This window comes from Mytilus galloprovincialis, chromosome 10, assembly GCF_965363235.1.
Source record: "Mytilus galloprovincialis chromosome 10, xbMytGall1.hap1.1, whole genome shotgun sequence".
Taxonomy (NCBI): Eukaryota; Metazoa; Mollusca; class Bivalvia; order Mytilida; family Mytilidae; genus Mytilus; species Mytilus galloprovincialis.
Window position 1 is genome coordinate 75,616,890 of NC_134847.1, and position 21,718 is coordinate 75,638,607.

General features: G+C 31.2%; 1 protein-coding gene across 1 annotated transcript in view; it reads left to right on the forward strand.

Annotated features, from left to right (window-relative positions):
• LOC143048398 (synaptotagmin-9-like) overlaps positions 1 to 14,006 on the forward strand; it is a 31,311-nt gene extending 17,305 nt beyond the window's left edge. Inside the window, exons 3-5 of the mRNA XM_076222076.1 lie at positions 7,542 to 7,662; positions 9,538 to 9,709; positions 11,986 to 14,006. Of these exons, the coding sequence (XP_076078191.1) occupies positions 7,542 to 7,662; positions 9,538 to 9,709; positions 11,986 to 12,217 (525 nt within the window). The 3' untranslated portion in view covers positions 12,218 to 14,006. The remainder of the gene's footprint in view (positions 1 to 7,541; positions 7,663 to 9,537; positions 9,710 to 11,985) is intronic.
• Positions 14,007 to 21,718: the final 7,712 nt, after the last annotated feature.

The following is a 21,718-nucleotide window of genomic DNA, read 5'->3' on the forward strand; positions in this document are numbered from 1 at the left end:
TATTTTTGTAAACCATACACATATGTGGGAAGGACCAGGAATAAAGTGAAAAGTAAAATCACAAAAATACTGAACTCAGAGGAAAATCTATTCGGAAAGTCCATAATCACATGGCAAAATCAAATAACAAAACGCATCAAAAACGAATGGACAAGAACTGTCATATTCCTGACTTGGTACAGGCATTTTCAAATGTAGAAAATGGTGGATTGAACCTGGTTTTATAGCTAGCGAAACCTCTCACTTGTATGACAGTCGTGTCACATTCCATTATATTGTCACCGATGCGTGAACAAAACAAACAGACACAATAGTTAAAAATGTCAAAAATAGGGGTACAGCAGTCAACATTGTGTTATCATCTTAATCACTATAAAAACAACAAATGTAACGAAGAGGCACAAAAAGGCATGCATCAAATTAACATCCTCATTTTGATTATATTATACGATTTTATTTGTTTATGTAAAATGCACCCATCAAGGAAGGAGGGTTTTGAGTACTGGAAATGCCTTCAAAGGTAGCAAACATAACTTTCACTTTAAAAGCCATGATATAAAAGAGCTTAGATAGTTGAAATGTTGCTCGCTTGGCATAGCATAATCATTAACTTGTCATGAGGATAATGGCATTTTGTCTTTATTTGCTATATAAATCCATTAGTTCAGACATTCTACGTGATGAGACAGGGGAGCAAGATTCTTGGGTAGAAATCATCGCTCTTTTGATCCCTGTATTCCCTACAGGGGACATTTTTACACTTTATCATCAAATGATTTCGTGTAGTAGTAGATAATCTGTTATGATTCTACTGCACCTTTAGTAATCTTACTTAAATCGAAAGTCAAAAGATGTTCGATTACGAAATGCTTTGAAATATTCCTGTGTGTATGTTAACCTAGTTCCAATATGACTCTCAGTTCCAAAGATATTTTTTTCTATCAAAAAAAATGAAAAAATGGTTGTCAACAAACTACAGGCTTAACGGTTTAGAATATGTATTAGGTCACTTGAAGTAGATAAATTAAGAGCATTCATTATTGAACGCATGAGTAAAGTGTTCTTTTTTTCATAAAAAGTGTTTATGTATGTATAACTTTTGTGTTTCCTCTTCATAATGCACTCAATATTCTTTTAATTTTCTGACTCGAAAGGGTTTATATAGTTTAACCCCGTCAGTTTCTCTATTTGCCCATCTATCCAAATGAAACACCCGTCGCATATTTTTCCATGAACTTAAAATCAGAGCATCCTGGTTATCAGTCTTTATGTTAAAACACTTTATCTCGAGATGTTTTATCAATTCCATCGATCCTCAACTTTCTGTTAACTTTAGGCTTTACCGTGTGATGCTTTTTCAGATAAAGGATTTTCTTATCCCAGGAATAGATTACCTTAGCTGTATTTGGCACAACTTTTTGGAATTTTGAATCCTCAATGCTCTTCAACTTTGTACTTGTTTGGCTTTATAACTATTTTGATTTGAGCGTCACTGATGAGGATTATGTAGACGAAACGCGCGTCTGGCGTACTAAATTATAATCCTTGTACCTTTGGTAACTGTTTACACCACTGGGTCGATGCCACTGCTGGTGTACGTTTCGTCCCCGAGGGTATCACCAGCCCAGTAGTCAGCACTTCGATGTTGACATGAATATCAATTGTATGGTCATTTTTATAAATTTCCTGTTACAAAACTTTAAATATTTAAAAAACTTAGGATTTACGTATCTCAGGAAAAGATTACCTTAGCTGTATTTTAGCACAACTTTTTGGAATGTAGGTCCTCAATGCTCTTCAACTTTGTATTTGTTTGGCTTTATAACTATTTTGCTCTGATCGTCACTGATGAGTCTTATGTAGATGAAACGCGCGTCTTGCGTATTTTATTTTAATCCTGGTACCTATGATAACTACTAGCACTGGTCAACTTTCCGAATACAGATATATTCTAACGCACACGATTCATGAAATTTATTTTGTATTTTTTCCTCGGGAACAGTAATAAGAGCTTCCTGAAATTTGATATAAGGCTTCAATGATATAATTTAAATGTGATTAGTTTCGGACTCTTCGCTTATTAAATTCGTTTTGATCGAACATTCATACCTTCTACTACGTTAAGTACAATGTATGAAATTTGTTATGTATTTTCTTCTAGATAATTGGAAATTAGAATATCCTAAATTTTTGTTAATATGCTATAATGTGTCTTACATTTTTTCCAAAGCTCTTTTCATCAAATTGTTAATGTTCAACGCTTAATGTTCTACTTGTTACAATGTTGCATTCACTATTTTGTTGAATAACGCTGGTTCCTCATGCTTATTTCAAAAGTTTTGAGACATTTTACGAAAATGGTTTTTTTTTTCAAATAGAAGTTGTAGTTACATTGCCGTTAGTAACGGTGACTGTTAGTTAGATTAGATTTTCATAGAAAGAATTATCTGAATTGATAATAGGTAATTCTTGTAATTTTTTTACGGGGGAGACCAATGTTCAAAATACAAATAACCAGCTGAGTGAAGATCATTGTAAGAATATTAAAACGATTCGTTGGTTTTAAGGACTATTTAGGTAATCGTCGAAAATACATTTCTTTTAAATGAAATACAGTATATGGTTACGAAAACTATCCACTAAATACAAGAAGTGAACGACTATACATATCATCATATAGTATTATCAATTAACCCGTATACTGTATAGTAAGTATCATCTTGAATGTCGAGCATCATTAAAATTAAAGCAATTAAAAAGGAAAAAATAAACGAAGTGATGTGTATTTCACAAATTATTGAAAACCAATTACGACGGAAAGAATCTCACGAGATCCACTTGACAGCCTGATATCTTTGATATGTTTTTTTCTAACATTGTTTATTCAAATTCTGATCCGATTAAATTTAATTGTGTTCAAACAGTATAAATCTATTGCCAGTTGAAGGATCGATAATAGCACACCAGGTCTCCTACAATCAATTGAACATCGTAATACTTTTGTCTCTTTTATTTTACATATCAGTATTGTCGAGATAAAACTAATACAATGTAATCAAGGTGGGCGACTCAAGACACACTACAATTAAACTGTTATAGAATAGAAATGTACAGTTATCAATTCAATCTAAAAAGCAGGACGAACATGAGTATTTGATATTTTGAAAATGACGGCAAGTAAAGCTAAATGAAATAAGAAAAAGTCATGATGAAAAGTAAAATCACAAAAACACTGAACTCCTAGGAAAATTCAAAAAGGAAAGTCCCTTATCAAATGACAAAATCGAAAGCTCAAACACATCAACCGAATGAATAACAACTGTAATATTTCTGACTTGGTATAGGCATTTGCTTATGTAGATTGAACCTGGTTTTATAGCTAGCTAAACCTCTCACCTGTATGACATACGCATCGAATTTCCAAAATATGATATAACAACTGAAATCAACAAATTCAGAGATAAACTGTATATTGAAAGTCAAATTTCGAAACACCATATTTGTTTCGATCCAGTCACTCTAGGTCATGAGAGACACGTTTGAGGAGTGTTTTATGTCTGTGTAAAGAAACTTTAACTTCAAGGTCAACAATTTCTCATGTAAACTGTAGGGATGAGGACACATTTTAGAACCATTTTAGAAAAATCAAAATGCAAGTGTGTAACTGTCATTTGTCAATGTAAAAAAGTCATTTTCCTTAAACTTTAAATGTCGTACAATGTTATATAATCTCTCTCTTAAATTGATTTACTATAAATTGAAATTGATGCATATTGCCTTGATCATATATATGGCCTTTTAATATAACACATAAATGGCGCAATATCATGATTAAATTCAATCTTAGTAGACAGAAGTGAATCATAACGGAAAGTAATGAATGATAAGAATTAATGTATACTAGTCTCGCCTGTCTGGTGACATTACTTTTGTAATCGTAATTAAAGAATTTTAGAACGTAGAGCGCCAATGAAAATTTTAACCAATTATCGCAGCTCACTCAATATATTAATGTGATAATGCAAGCGGTCTACTAAACACATGGTCCTGTTCTATAAGTTTTTTTATTATCTCTATGTATGCCAATAAGCGAATAACATTGTAAAGATATTATGCACAATATAGTTGGTATGCGTATAATATATTCAATATGGTTGTATTCCGTACAGTATCTTGACTTATTTTGTATGATAGCATTATCCCATGCATGCTGTTGAAATGAAACCAAGTCACGTGATATATGTTTAAATATGCAACCATCTTGGCAAAATACAATACAGCACAACCATTTGCATAGCAATGCAGAACAATAAACAATACACTAAACAATTGTGGTTGTGTTTCTCAATAGAAGTTGGTCTTGGTGCACCCTTTCAATAATGTTGCTGAAAAGTAAAATCACAAAAATACTGAACTCTAGATAAAAATCAGTCACATATATTTGTCGTTCAATGTATATACAAACAATTTTAAAATTTCACGTGGACAATGTTCGTATACAGGGTTAAAATATCAAAAGTATATAAGAATTAATTTCAGAAAAAAGACCGTGATTTAAAATAATTCAAAAGTTATATAGAATTTATAAGAATCCACAAATAGTTCATTTTACTACGCGATTGAAAATTGTTGACGTTTTTGGTTCAACGTATTTTGTAAGTCCTAATAGAAATATATCATAATGACATATAATAGAACAATATCATACTGACTGGATCTTTTAAAGTACAGAGTCACGTTATAAGAACCAAGAAACACAAAAAGTCGGATATACAAAACACACCAGCAAAAAAATGAAAAATAATACAAACACATTGACGGGATGTTTAAGTACCGTGCCACGTTAAATGGATATCACATAAAACAATCCATCAGTTAAAGTTATATTAATAATAGAACAAAGGCAAATGAAAAAACAATATAACACGTTGTTTAGATGATAAAAGAAAACAACATCAGAACGCAGAATCTATACATCAAGACCATCATGTATCATTTGAGAAGTTGATACGGAATATTTATCAACAAGGTCTTGGTACCTTCCGATGAACTTTTTTTTTAGAAAAAGGACGAGACGTTCTTTGACATACCCCTGGTTCATCAACTTTCTACTTAGACACTGATGATGTTTTACAAAGTCTGAGTAGAAGTGCAAGCTCTTGAATATCGAATAAGTTGAGAAATATATATCCCATATGCAGGTGAAGTTGGCATATTGCTAATAAGGTGGGGGGAATTTAAAATTTCAAAATTAAAATCGTCTCGTTTGTCATAGATTCTGGTATTGAGATGACTGTGTAAGATATAAGTCTAAAGATGAGGCAGAGGAAGCCGTGTCTGTTGTTTCTTTAATTTCTAGTTCTTGGAAAAAACCCTTAAACACGATTTAGTTTTTTAATTTCAGTTTTTACTTTGGAGGCTCTAAACGTCAATTTCACAGCGTTTCTGTATACAAAGAATTACATACACACTGTATATGTCTATTTGTTTAAACAAGACATGCATGCATTGGTTATAAGTATTCTCTATCGTATGGACTGACTTGTACGTGGTCAACCTGACATCCAGCTGCAACATTCAAGCTAAGAAACGATATATCTAAAAAAAAAAAAAAAACAAATACCCAGTCACGTCCGGACAGAAGAGTTACGTTAAGTCCCATTGTCAGTGTTGAAAGGGTACCACACTGTTTTTAGGGTCTAAACAAATATTTGACTATTTGCATCAGCGAAGAGTAAATAAGTATTGCTTTATAATCATCTATAGACTTACGGATAAGGCTGCATAACATACCTTAGAATTCTCTTGAGAGTTTCATAAACACAGTATTGCTCCCGGTATATAAACATTTCCTGTCATTACCATATGTTATAGAAGAATTTATGTAACTACTGTTATCCTCACTTGTCAAACGGATTCGATAAAAAAAAGAAATGTTCAATTTATCTAAAAATAAGATGAGACAGGATTGTTCAGTCAACACGACAAGAGATTGATTGTCTTCAGTTAATTGTAACTGAAATAATCAGGTTAATGAACGTTTAACTTAGTTCTATCCATGAATGTGTCAGAAAGAAAAAAATATGTTTCACATGTTAATTTTCATTCTTTTAACATAATACATTGAGCTTGTTTTGTGTTACGTTGGATTGTTTTTTGATTGGCGTAAACCCTAAGGAACTTTAAGTAAATGACAATCATATTAGATATATATGAGACAGATGTTCAAGGTTTTTTTATATTTCGCCATTCATAGTTCGTACCTTGATTATAGAAAAAGTGTGCCAATCTTCGCCCCTGTGTATTGAATGGTTAATATCCTAAATTTAATACATCTTTTTAATCAAATTGTAAACTTGGTATCTAAGATTAAAAATTATATTCACAAAAAAAATGCGTAAAGAAATAGATTAGAATATCGCTATTTTACGACATTTTCCTTTGATTTTACTGACTGATAATTTCCTTTCTAAGCGGAGTCGAGTGATATGAAAATAATCGCTAGAAACTAAGGGCGACTTGGTGTTGCTAATGAAATTGACAACGGCGTCATAGGTAAAATAGCGATAAACAGATTATCATTAGTCATCTCGATGAGCCGGGACGGCGAAAGCGAGACAAGCAATCGAGTTGAGATGACCAATGATAATCTGTTTATCGCTTTTTTACCTATGAAGACGTTGTCAATTTCATGTCAATTTCATTAGCAACGCCACACGCGTCCTTAGTTTCTAGCGATAATTGTACATCTCAAGCGAGTAGCATGATACGAAAAACTATCACAAAAAAAAATCAAAGGACAAATGCACAAAATAGCGATAATCTTTAATTATCTAATATACCGCCAATTTGAGAAAATTCGTTTAAATAAAAAATAAACTTCCCATTTTAATGAAACCGTTATACAAAATTCCCGAAAGGAATTTATGTCTTTGTCGAAATATTCTTTTATTTTTGTTTTCCGTGTCTTTCGTTTGTAGTAACTTATGAAAATTATGATGCCCTTGTTACATTTTGGTCAATGTGAATTGATTACTGGGCATGCGCAATGCGCAGTGTACTATTGGATCAGGAAGACCTACATTTTGGGCTTAAATTGTTGTGTCTGCAGGGTTACTTTCTGAATGTTTGACCAACATATATTACTTTATATGTCCTTCTACTTCAATAGAAATACAAAGAAGTATGAAGTGTGTAAAGCATCCACTGGTAGTTTTAATTAACATAGTTTAATTTGAAAGTTATAGTGGATTTGGCTCTTCTTTTTCGTTTTGCCTTTATATTAGAGGTAACGAAACACAATCTCGTTTGTATTGCTACTTATATATATAAGTCCCAGTTTGTCCTTCAAAATGGAGCAAAACCTCATCGGTACTGTAAGTTTGAAAACACCAGTTAATTCGGCATATTTTGTAAGATGATAAGTTAAATTGATTTATGTACTTCATTATATTGTTTGCTTGACTTCTTTTGATTAATCGAACTCGAAGAGTTAATAAAATTGTAAGTATCTGAGACAATTTGTTTTCTAATATTTTCAGGAAAAGTTTGACTTAGGAGAAATAATGATCTCATTATGTTACTTACCAACTGCAGGAAGACTTACACTGACCATTATCAAGGCCAGAAACCTTAAGGCAATGGACATTACTGGTTCTTCAGGTAATTTGAATCATCGTAGCAAACGCTACTTTTAATGACTAGTTCATATATCAAGATTATATAGAAGTGTCGCTATAATCGTTATCAGTTTCTACTGTTCTAGAACATAACATTCTTCATGAAAAAAAGCCGGTAAGCGGTCATTGAAGTTTATTTCAAGATACAGTTATTGTATTGGCATTAAAAAAGAATAATAATAGAACACTCATTTGAATTCTTCTGAAACATCTCTCCGCATACATGATACATGAAGTGTGAATGAACATGTGCATACTTAATTGCATATAATAGAGTAGTCCAAATAATTATGACGTCTGGCAAGGCTATTATATTTTTTTCTGGGATGCCTTCCTACGACGTCATAACGCTGAAGCCATTTTTTACGTCTGGAATTTGAGAGCAAATTTTGGGGGGAACTTTGACACCTGATTTTGACAAGAAATTTTCATTGCCGGTTAGAAATTTTTACGTAGTTACAAAGTCCTACCTTTTTGTGCTTATTGGTGTAAAATATTTCCAGAAATATCCAAAAGAAAGGATTAAATAAGATACGATTCCATTTGAAGTGGGGGAAGTTTTATTTTGTTTGGAAATGATTTCCCACAATTACCAACGAAACGTCACTTCCGGTGAATATAAAATTTAAAATCCGTTAAAATTTGACAGACCCGAATTTCCGGATAATGTAAATCGAACGTTCCGAAAATTCAAATCGATTAAAATTTAACGGATTTCAAATTTTATATTCACCGGAAGTGACGTTTCGTTGATAATTGTGGGAAATCATTTCCAAACAAAATAAAAATTCCCCCGTTTCAAATGGAATCGATTTAATCCTTTCTCTTGGATATTTCTGGAAATATTTTACACCAATAAGCACAAAAAAGGTAGGACTTTGTAACTACGTAAAACTTTCTAACCGGCAATGAAAAATTCTTGTCAAAATCAGGTGTCAAAGTTCCCCCCAATATTTGCTCTCAATTTCCAGACGTAAAAAATGGCTTCAGCGTTATGACGTCGTAGGAAGGCGTCCCAGAAAAAAATTAAAATAGCCTTGCCAGACGTCATAATTATTTGGACTAATAATAGAGGAGATATCACGAAATTGCAAAAATAGTAAAAGTATTCATGACTTCCAAAATATGATATTTTTTATTGATAACTGCTCAGGTGAAAGTTATCTTGAAACTTTAGTGTAGAAAAGTCAAATGTGATGTCACAATGATGTCGAAACTGACATATTTGACAAGGAATTGCCAAACTACGAATCGTACTTGGTCAAAATAGATGTGAACAAAGGATCTACTCAAAGTGATCTTTTACACACATTTGAACATACAAACAGTGATATAGATCCTACATGTAATATTGAAACGTAATAACACAACACTGTCTATCAAATATTGTGACTTTTTGCTTAAGATTGGTGATGGAAGAAAATCCAGATGGGCGATTGGGACGGACATAAGTTATTTAGTGTTTATTGTATTTTACACCTTTATTGAATACTGCTGTATATTATTGCCATATTTCGTTTAGTATACAGCCTTTGCTCATACCTAAGTATTTCTGACAAGATCTTAAAATGATGGTATTTTGACATAGTTTTCAGTTTGCACTAAATTCAAGAAGATTGAAGCTAGCTAGGCATTCTTCAAACCAGAATACAGTTTAAAAAAAATCGCCTTTTTTTATGTGAGACAAATTTCACAAAATTAATATAAATTGTTTTTTGTGACAGAATGAGGTCTGGTGAACATGAATTTAATTTCGTAAATCTATAATACTTTTGTATTGTTAAATTGAAGTGGTCAAAAGAGGAGCAATCATTACAATTATATCAACCCAAAATGAAAATTAATCAACTTTTTACAGACCCATATGCCAAAGTTTCATTGATGTGCGAAGGAAAAAGAATTAAGAAGAGAAAAACTTCTGTTAAGAAGTGTACTTTGAGTCCTGTTTATAATGAAGCTATGGTGTTCGATGTTCCAAGAGAAAACGTTGATGACATTCATATGGTGATCAAGGTCATTGATTATGACAGGTATGTCGGTAGGGGTACAACTAATAATTTAAAACTTTTCTTTAAATGCTTTCTGGCAAAATAAAGATAGTTGTATGGTTTATACATTTGCAAAGTTTCTCATCAACAGGTTTTGTTATTTATCATAAGAAAATGCCTGCATCAAGGCAGGAATATGGCAATCAATTCGTTTGATGTGATTCTAGCTTGTGTTTTAGCCATTTGAGTAGGAATTTTCCGTTTTGAATTTTTCCACGGACTTTTTTGTTTTGTGATTATATTATTTATATGTTTGATTCAATCCAACATAGTCAGTATTATATATTCAATGTTTTGTTAACATTTTGGTTTTACGTGCCATATTGTGTTACATAAATACTACTTATTGATATATGTTTTCCTTATTCTTTGATTTGTGTACTTTACATTAATATTAAAAAATGAAATCTTTGTAACATATATGTTTAATGACCAGTATAATATTTGGAGCATTAGAAACTGATTACTTTTATAGATGCGGGAATATGTTTATATGTGTCAGTTGTTTAAGAATTTAATGCAAGGTTCATGAATATTTATTTCAAAAGTAAACTAAAAAAAAACATTCCAAGGACAATCCAAAACAAAAAGTCCTTTATCATTTCAAAATCAAAAGCTCAAAACTGTTAAAAAAATGTCTAATTAATTTGTAATAAAAAGATGGGAAAAGAAATACAGGCAGATATAGCATATGGTGTAGCATTCTAATGTTTTCATTGGATATGCCGATCACGTGTTTCAAAGGTTATTTTAGGTGTCAGACCACCAATTACTCCCTCCAATTTAGAACGTATGTAAAAGTAGTCCTACTTTGACACAAAATAGTGCTTTTGATGTCATTGTTTACTTAAACTAACCAACAAATTTGCAGAAATGAAACTTTTGGTGAAAGGGAAATATATTTAGACCATTTTGAGCCAAAATTCACTTGTCTATGAGTTTGCATTAAAAATTCAGGATTAATGCGCTACATAGTACACTAATTTAAGATTTCCAGAAAACCGGGAGTTATTTTGGTAGTACCTGTCTTTTCAAAAAAAGGAATTTGTTACAAGACTTTAAACATTGGTTGAAAATTTTCATGTAGGAAGGTGATACATGTACAATTCAGGATATACCTGGTTTCCTTGAAGTTAAACTTAAGGTAAAATATTTAGAAAGCTGTGAAAATTGCAAAATTTGGTTGAACAGATAGGGATTTTTAATTGGTGGTCTGACACCTTTACGCATCTGACGCCTTGTTTTTATTTTATGTGTATTGACGCTATGTTTCTATTTATATGTATACTGATGGTCAATATAAAAAAATCTTGCTAAATTTAGATTTATGACGTCATGACGTCACACATAACAAACATCGAGAAAAAGTGCCGCAGCAGACGAAAAGGAAATTTGCAAGTTGAACAGGAGATATCAAGATTTTTTTGTCAAATGCAAACTCTGAGAATACAAAAAGCTAATGAAACAAGATATGAAGTTGCTAAAAGAATATTGATAAAGTTATTGCAAACAGCAATTTGAAAATACAAAGAAAAAATATTAAATGCTGTTTTCCAAATATATTATTTACAAATGTAATATGAAAATAAAGGACTTCCACTCGTCTTCGGCCAATATATTTAGAACAATGCTATATATAACGTATTGACCTCGTCAAAAGTCCCTAATTGATAAGTATCGTGTCATAAAGAAATTCTAGCATACTGATCACTTGTTCCTCGTTGTAGAATGCTTATAGTTTTGTTCACTATTACCAAAATATACCATTAGGTATCTGAATGCAAGGACTGCGTATGCTACCATTTAACAATACAATTATTAACACTATTTTGTTTTCTAAGAAAATTTTACTGAAATCGCAAACTTTACAAATTAACACTTTTTCCAGCATACCAGGCTAGGAATTTTCAACGACCTCCCTTTTTTTCCCTTTTTCTCTTTTGCTTTCCAATATCTAGAACTGACAATACAACTTTTGTATTCTAAATATTCGAGGTTTGAAATTTTGTATTTGCGCCAGACGCGCGTTTCGTGTACAAAAGACTCATCAGTGACGGTTCGAATAAAAAAAATAATAGGCCAAATAAAGTACGTAGTTGAAGAGCAATGAGGACCAAAAATTCATAAAAGTGTTGCCAAATATAGCTAAGGTTATATATTCCTAAGGTCACTTGTGGGTTTTTAGTGGATATCTAATACTCAATTTCAATGTTTTCTATGTTAAATTGGTTTATATGTGTCAAGTTATTATATTTTAGAATTGGCTGTAATGAAGTCATGGGATGTACTGCACTTGGACCTATGTTTGTTGGATTAGCAAGAGATCATTGGTTTGAAATGCTAGAAAATCCAAGGAAACCAGTTGCTCAATGGTACCCACTTCAGGAGCACGTGCCAATGTGTGCGACCAGTAGCATACCTGTAAACAAATGTAAAACGTGTCATTCTAGACAAACTACGATAGATTCAAGTGATGGCAGCACTTTATGAAGTTTGGTGTTATTGTTATTCTCTACGTGTGCTTACTATGTTAAAACTGTTAATTTATGATCCATGTTCATATCATTGATATTTGTATTTATACTTAAGCAATTGTGTTACCTATATTTTAATAGCATTTATCTCGATAATCATGCTAAATCCGTGTTTTTGTCGTAAACAAATTCTTAAAAACATTGAATAAAAAACAGTGTATTGTACGAAAACAATTAAACCATTTCAGTTTACCTATATTTTAGCTCACCTAGGCAATGTGAGATTATTACCTTTAATGGCGTCTGTATTTGTAAACTTTTACAAATATCTTTTTAAATGCAACTACTAGGCCAATGTCAACCAAACATATGGTAAATGATCCCAAAAGGATATTTGATATAACGTTTATGTTAATTTTTATGGGTCAGTAAAAAAAACATGGTAAGACTGAATGGAACAGAAAAAAGGATAAAAGGCAGTCCTATCTTTTGACCATGAAAGATAAACAAAACATGTGTAAGTAAATGACGATATTTGACAAATTTTATCGCGGAAATCTGTATGACGGATAATCCATGACGGTTCCTTAATCTAGGCTATAAACCGCGCAGAATTTCAATTAATTTCAGACAGCAAAAACTGATCATTATACTTTTTGTTATGTAGATACAAACAAATAACAATAATAAGTAGCTCCACAGTTGAGACATTGAGCTGGAGTATTTGCTTTAAAAAAAATTAAATAAGTTGCAATTGGCAAGTTCTATTTTCATTTTTACAAACGACTGGTTGATTTGCTGCTTCATTGGGCTAGTGTTGGAAGATTGCGGAATCTAAAAATATAATCAAAATCCATTGTGAACATTTTTGCATTATTTCTGGCTAACTCATTATAATGGAATTTAATGCGACTGTCATACAAGTGTGGGATTTTGCCAGCTATAAAACCAGGTTTAGTACACCATTTTCTACATAAAAAAATACCTGTACCAAGTCAGGAATCCGACAGTTGTTGTCCTTTCATTTGATGTGTGTGAGCTTTTGATGAGGGACTTTCCTTTTCGAATTTTCCTCAGAGTTCAGTATTTTTGTGATTTAATTTTCACTAACTATACTATTACATCAAGTTTATATTGACTTCATGTATTGTTAATCATGGGATCTTCATTACGCAAAATTCGTATAACATTTAATAGTGCGAAAGGGCAACCATTCTACTTACGCTACCTGATTTACAGATTTGAATATAAGATCTGTTAAATGAATGATAAAATAAAAGTTTGTATTGCAGATACAATGTTATAAGGTTTTGTTCGTTTACTCCTAAATGAGAACAATTACAAAATTTTGATTTTTATTGATCCATTATTTCTGGAACAAATTGCAAAATTCTTGTAATGCAAATTACAGTTGATAGCTTTGATAATATCAAATAAAAAAAGATATTGTAAAAACAATATCTGTGATGAACGAGAACATTTAAGAATAATAAAATCATAATTCTCAAAAAAGATTTTCAAAGGATACTACTGAGTGTAAGATGAAAAATTTAGCAAACCAATGTTTTTGTTGGTTTGTTATATAATCGGAAAATAGTATGCTACTTTACAACATTAGCTTTTGTTATTAAAATACGTTTTCTGTGATATAGCGTCTATTTTCTTGTTGACATGGCATATGTTATTTCTATTTATATATATTACTTCCTTATTAATTGTCATTCTGGCATACTTTTGTTAATTGTAAATGATTTTAACTTCCTAAATTGTTGAAATATTTTTGAAATAAAATATATAAAAATGTATGTTTGTTACAATATGTTACAAATCACTTCATGGTGCGTAAATCTGTCGTTTTTCAACAAAGGCTCAATAGGCAAAAACAAATAAATTTTCTTACAAAGAATGAAAACAACACTTCATGAAATGGTTGCGCACAAAGCGCTTTTTTCTGGATTTATTTCCAACAGGAACGCTCAAACCCGGAAGAGTTGAGTAAGATATTGGATGTTTGTAAATTTTGTTTGTTTTTGACTTCTGATTTTGAAAGTCCATTTGGTATCTTTTCCCCTTTCTCTACACTTTTCATTCTATTTTGTAATTACCTGTATTGTTATAATGGAAAGACATACATTATACAAGTCACATGAGTGGCGGTTTCTGTTATAACCATGATATGAAACAACCAATTTAAATGTAACGAACAACTTTTGATTGATGATATAGTTAACTAAATCCATATACGTCTTAAATAGGAATCATGTCTTTGAATACTTAATTTTTTCTTCTTCAATTAATCAATTATTTCTATTACATTCACAAATAACGAAGATAACTACTAGTTGATTGATTGCCCAATACTTTCTTTACGCCAGATCAATGCAAAAGACTATCTCTCTCGGTTAATACGGAAGACATGTAGATTGCAAAACATAAAGCAAATTGCGTACTCAAGCAAAAATGTAAAACTAACAGAAGATACACGAACACGTAAGCTTGGAGTAGATAAACACAGAACATTTCTTGCGATCTTTATAATACACGAATCTGTCATAATAAGTTGTTGCTTGTCATTACTCAACACACATTTTCTGTTCAGAACGAAATAGTTACAGATTTTGTCAAAGAACCCACTGACGACTTGCAAGACGGAAAAACAATGTTTACTAGCTTTTGATAACTATTTACCTTTGGGTTCACGGTCCGTTTGATATACGTTAATCAATACAGATCTTGAACGGTGTGAACTTAAAAATCATTCATATAAAGGGCTATAGTATGTTGGAATAATGAATGACGTAATAGTACATTGTTTGTATAAAAATTGGAAATATTGTACAATGTTTCGAGAATTTGGAAAGATGTATGGTTCATTACCAAAGTATGTTTCAATTCTTTCAAACACGTTTTATTGTGGGTAATTTTAAATGGAGCAAATCGAGAAATATGGATGGCTGCATGATTTATGCGGAATAGTGTATGGCTAATTGTGTATGATGCATAACGACAGGTGTATGATGTAGTTTTGTATCTTGAAAGTGGAAAGTTGTCACCATTCAATGACCCTGGGTTTTACACATAAATAAAATAAGATATAAGACATTAAATTTGATGTCTTTATTCGCGTACGGCCAATTTAGACGTGTACAGACTATGTTAAGTCTGTTCTGTATTTGTTATTCAATGCTATACATCAGCATCATACTGAATGTCTGTAAATCTATCGAACAATAATGGATGATTGCAATTGAATTGTCAAACAGAAAGAAATTCAACCCAGCAGTTCAATTTGAATATTGACTGAAAATGACTGAATAGTAAGCCATTATTTAAAATTTTTAGATGATTTTCAGGTCAAAATACCGTTTAAGACTATTTATAATAACTCATTCATTAATTTTGAAATTTTATCAAAATCCGAACATTATGCCGTTTTAAATTTAAAATACATATGATTGCGCCTGTCCCAAGTAAGGAACCTCTATTCCTTGTTAGTCGTAGTATTTGTTTTTATTTTTGTTTATTGATAATTTTACAATTGTGCGTGGCGTTCATTTCGCTGCAATTGTATCAATTATTGTTTTGGGGACAACTGAAGCCCTTCTCCGATTGTGGGGCTTTTTGCTGTATTTGTGGCCCGTTACTAGTTTCTGATTGAGTGTCGGATTGGTTTTCTCTTTTACACATTCCCCGTTTCCACTCTCAAATTTTTTTTTGTATTTCAAAATTGAATCAAAGGATTGGCTTCAAATTTTGTACGCAAATGAGATAACACCAGCTCAAGGTGTTTATCACCAGAAATATAAAAATGAACATAATCTTATAACTCAGAAAATGTAAGCTTAAATTTTCATTAAAAGATATTGTTAAATGTCATAACTATAACATATAAGAAATAATTAGGTTAATCATACTTGACGGATAGAAATCAAAACGTATATTAGGACTATATAGCATTGACACATTACAGTACCTTCATTACTAGTTTTATTATTTACGCAGGAAGAATTAAAACTGCAAATAACGCATTCAAAGAAAGTCAAATTCTTAGTTGACATCGATCACAGTAAAGAGGAAATAACATGGTTTTAAAAGTATTCTCGAACTGTAGTTTTGATCTCATTGCATACGGGATTTATTTCCCACGGGAAACATGCTTTTACTGTTGATAACTAACTGTATGTATGAGTATAAATCAATGTTCAAAAAACAAAGTATTCAGAAGACGATAATTTATTGAGAATAAAAACTATAGGTTGATCGTATAACACTCAATTCGAAGTGCTTCTGTTTAGTGTTTTATCATTTTTTTTAAGACTATATGTTGCATTTAAACGCAAACTTTTATGACTGTAAATGAATATATAAAACCAATCATATTGAAAACTTGCAAGTACTTTGTTCATTAGAAAAACGTGTATACACACAAAACTTTAGAAAGCAACCAAAGGTAGCTTGTTGGGTAATTTTTTGTAGTCAACTAGAAAACATTTATAAAATACTACGTACCGAAAAATAAATTCTGAAAGATAAATTTGCTGTATTGGTACACATAAAACAGTGAAATATCAATGTCTTTAAGAACACCATTTTAGTAAAGTCTTGGATTTCAATAAACGTAGTTATTTAAGTAAAACTGGTAAAAGATTTTAAGTCATAGAGTTCATTACTTGCCTTTCTTAATTATTTCATGTAAAAAAAAACTGGAAGTTAAGGTCTTCATGTAGGAATCTCACTACAAACGAGCACTAACATTCTAATTCTATGGTGAAATTGTATATACAAATTGCGTAAACTTAGATGCTATCCTCGAAAAAAATATTCTTCATCAATTTAACTTGCTGTGTCAATTCGTACTCGCATTGACATAATATATATTACCCAATTATTTACACTTATTTCCCTGCTTTTCGTCGAGACTTATATTTTGGCATTACATTATATCATGTTTCCCAAGTTTCAATGTAATATTTATTTTTTATCTGCGAGCTTTTTATTGAATAGTAAATATCATCATGTATGAGTTTAATTAAGGCTTATAACATGTAAAAACTTTCAAAAACTCGACGATTGGTTGTCATTTGCTTTTTGTTTTGTAATGCATTTGCAACTTATTTCTACAGTTTATTATAATGTGACACCACTGTGCAGGGTACGGGGGGATAGTTTACCACACATCAACAAGTTCTGCTCGTTTATGTTTTTTTTATACAAGACTCCGAAGTCCTTTGGTTGTCGTTGTGTTGACATTATGTTGACCCGGTGCTTTTCGTTTACCAACTATATTAATTATTGTAATTTTTGATGACCGCACGGTGACCTGTGTTAGTTGTCATTTTTGTCACATTTCTATTTTTGAAAGATGTAGATATATTATATTTTAAAGTAAAGCGTGTGTCCATTCAATGGAAACAACCGCTGATTTTTCTTTATTTTTATGATTCGTCAAATAACTTCCACTTCTGTACATCTCCCCTTTCAGATATGGCAATACTAGTAAGTGGCTTATACTCTAATAATCTAATATCAGATATCGATAATGAAATAGATAGTGACGTTTATTGGTATATAGTTGTTGTTAGATGAACAATCAGTAAATATTGGCAGTTGGTAGTCATATATTTTTTCAACAAACTGAAGAATGTTTCATTTTTTGCCAATTAAGCATTTATTCTAAAGCTTTGAAATGTATACTGTTTTGGGAGGGTAAAGTCATTTCGAGATTGCATAAATAAACCATTGTATGATAAAATTCAACATTTTTGTAGATTTTCTGGAAATTATTTTGATGTTTTTCATGACTTACTTTCATTTCGTGAAAATACTGAAGAGAAAATTAGAAACTAAGCTATTACTTTTCTTGATAAAGAAATATATAAGGGGTAACAAGATTGTGGAACATAATAACTCGATTGGCACAAAATAAATATGTGTATATATATATACCACACCGAACAATAATAAAAGTTCTTACCGTATATATGTTATAGTGAATATGTATAATCAGGGATTATTAAGAATCCCTAAACTTTTCAGGGATTATTTATTATCACTGTTTAGTTTAGGGATTATGTATAATCACTAAAACTTTCAGGGATTATGTATATTCATTAGAAAAAACGTCAGGGATTATACAGAATAACTGAAATGATACTAAAATATATAACATATTGAAATATCTTAAAAGTTAACCTTAATATATCATAATAATAACCTTAATATTGTAAAACGTTAGGCATAATTTATTAATATGAAAGACACAAAAATATTGAAATGTTATACACAAAATAATTAAATGATAAGCACAATATAATTAAATGATAAGCAAAATATATATAGAATAATTGATGTTTTGTTTTTAATACTGACTTTATCAGTAATAATATCAAGCGAGCCCTTTCTGATATTGACTATATTAGTATTAATAATATCAAGCGAGCCCACCGTGACGGGCGGGTTGATGGAGTCAGTATGGAAATATTAAATTGCATAATGATTATTCTTTTTATCGTATTGTTTTAGCAATTGTTTTTAGGTTGAGAATATGAAATAAAATGAAACTGTCATTAAAATTCTTTTTATGCGTACAGTCGTTTTGATAAATGTTAATGTTATGTATAATATTTTAATATTAAACAGTTTATTTACAAGCTAAATTTGGATGGCATCGACTATTACACATTTGCCCTGATTTTCTACAGACATATCTATCAAATTCACATCTGTTTTTACCACAATATCAACATTTAAAAAAAAACCTTGTCCTCCACATCAAATCAGATTTTACGGCACGTCTCAGAGAAATAGAGTTTTCAGCACAAACATCTGAAGGTACAAATTGTACCAATTAAGGGAAATCAGCAACCTCAAACTGATTTCTTGTATTAAAGATCCGAGCAGGATTCCATGCTATATAGCTTCTTCATTCTTTTCGTGAATATTGACCATTAGTTTTTTGGGATCTCCCTTTCCTGAAACCAAGGATTTGTATAGTAAGACTATACAAATCCTTGCTGGAACCACTAGTGTTATTGGTTTGAGATATCATCTTTGAAGCTTTTAATTATTGATAATCCCTGAAATCACATTAGGGAATTTGTAGAATAATAATTAAAATTATCAGTGATTATATAAAATCACTGGTCATTTTCAGAGAATCTATATAATCACTAGTGATTTTAGTGATTCTACATAATCCCTGATTATACAAATTCACTGTAACATATATATAAATATAAAAGAAGATGTGGTATTATTGCCAATGAGACAACTCTCCGTAAAGGACCAAATGACACAGAAATTAAAAACGATAGGTCATCATACGGCCTTCAACAATGATCAAAGCCCATTTCGCATAGTCAACTATAAAAGGTCCCGAAATGACAAATGTAAAACAATTCAAACGAGAAAACTAACGGCCTAATTTATGTACAAAAAAATAACGAGAAACAAAAATTTAATACATCAACAAACAACAATCACTGAAGTACAGGCTCCTGACTTGGAACCGGCACATATATAAAGAATTTGGCGGGGTTAACATGTAAGTGGACTTAAACATGTTAGTGGGATCCAAACAGCCTCTCTAACCTGGAACAGTGATGTAACATAACAACAACATAATAATAATCCGTTTGACTTCTAGATATTTGCAAAATTTATTTCATAAGTCATATTCAACTTCAAATATAAGATAAAATGTTGAATTTGTTTTTCTATAAATCAAGTGTACGTGAATTTTCTTGAAGTAAAATATGTTTTTCTGATGAGTCTTTTTAGACTAGCTTCACAATTTTATTATTGGTATCTCTGACGAGTTGAAATCATTTAACACATATGTTTGACGCAATATGAGTTACTGTCATCGACAATTTGCACCATCTGTTGTTCACACTGTATCAATAGATGTTATGTATCCTCAGTTAATAAACAATTATACATTGATAATAGTGTTACATAACTTTATTAGAGACCTTTATCCAAGCCCATGTGGTTATTTCAAAAGACCATAAACTTCCATTACTAATACAAACTATTTTAAGGTACATATTGGTTGCAACACTAATGGGCATTGCTGACCAGAGCCTAGGCCAGTCAATTTCGATGATGAAAATCGTAATTATATGTAGAATTTAATATTAAGTGTTTAAATAGTTATCAAAGGTAACAGGATTATAATTAAATACGCCAAACGCGCGTGTCGTCTATATAAGACTCATCAATGACGCTCAGATCAAATTGTCGTAGAGTCAAACAAGTGCAAAGTTAAATGCTACCAATATTAGCAATATTTTTCAACAGGGTATGTACAGAAAACAATTGATGATGACTTCTAAATGGGATTACAGCTGCAACATGCAGAAGCTGCGTCTTTGCTCTTACTCTCAAATTTCCAATGCTTAGCAGTTTTCAAGCCTTTATTTGACCATAACAGGGATTTACGACATTCCTCACTTGAGGTGAGCACGTAACGGTAAAATCATCATTATGAATTGAGTAGTCATATAGTATTCGCTATGTATGGTACAAATTGTTTACTAATAGAAACACTGAATCCGTCATTTCTAATTATGATACATTGAAATTTAATAAGAAATAAGATGGTGAACATATAAGCATTGGCTATGGTTGTCGAATCGTGTAAGTACATTATTTATTCATTAGTAAAAGATTTATAAGTCTCTGTTTTCTAATAATTGTACGAAAAAACCTGCTAAATCTTCGATGCTCTTGTGAATGAAATGTGATCTAGTATATCATTCTGATGGAATTTAGCACATATTTACAAAATCTACAGACTTTATGTTTCTATTTGATCATTGTTTGGCATCACAAGATAGTTCTAAAGAATAGATATTAGCGTGTCTACAAAATAAATTAAGATTAATTGACATTTACACAAAAAAATCATTGAGTTATTCATCTCAGAGTTCAGTATTTTAGATATTTCACTTTTTATCCCATCACTTGGCGTCCGTCGTCCGTCGACGCCGTTAACTTTTACAAAAATCTTCTCCTCTAAAACTACTTGGCCAAATTTAACCAAACTTAGTCACAATCATCACTAGAGTATATGGTTTATAAAATGTGTCCCGTGACCTGGCCAACCAACCAACATGGCCGCCATGGCTAAAAATAGAACATAGAGGTAAAATATAGATTTTGGCTTATAACTCTGAAACCAAAGCATTTAGAGCAAATCTGACATGAATAAAATTGTTTATCAGGTCAAGATCGATCTGCCTTGAAAATTTCAGATGAATTGGACAACTGGTTGTTGGGTTGCTGCCCCTGAATTGGTAATTTTTAAAACATTTTCCCCGTTTTTGGTTATTATCTTGAATACTATTATAGATAGAGATAAACTGTAAACAGCAATAATGTTCAACAAAGTAAGATCTACAAATAAGTCAACGTGACCAAAATATTTTTCTTTGTATCTAAAGGGCCAAGTTTATTATAGATAGAGAAAATTGTAAGTACCAAGAATGTTCAGTAAAGTATGATCTACAAACAC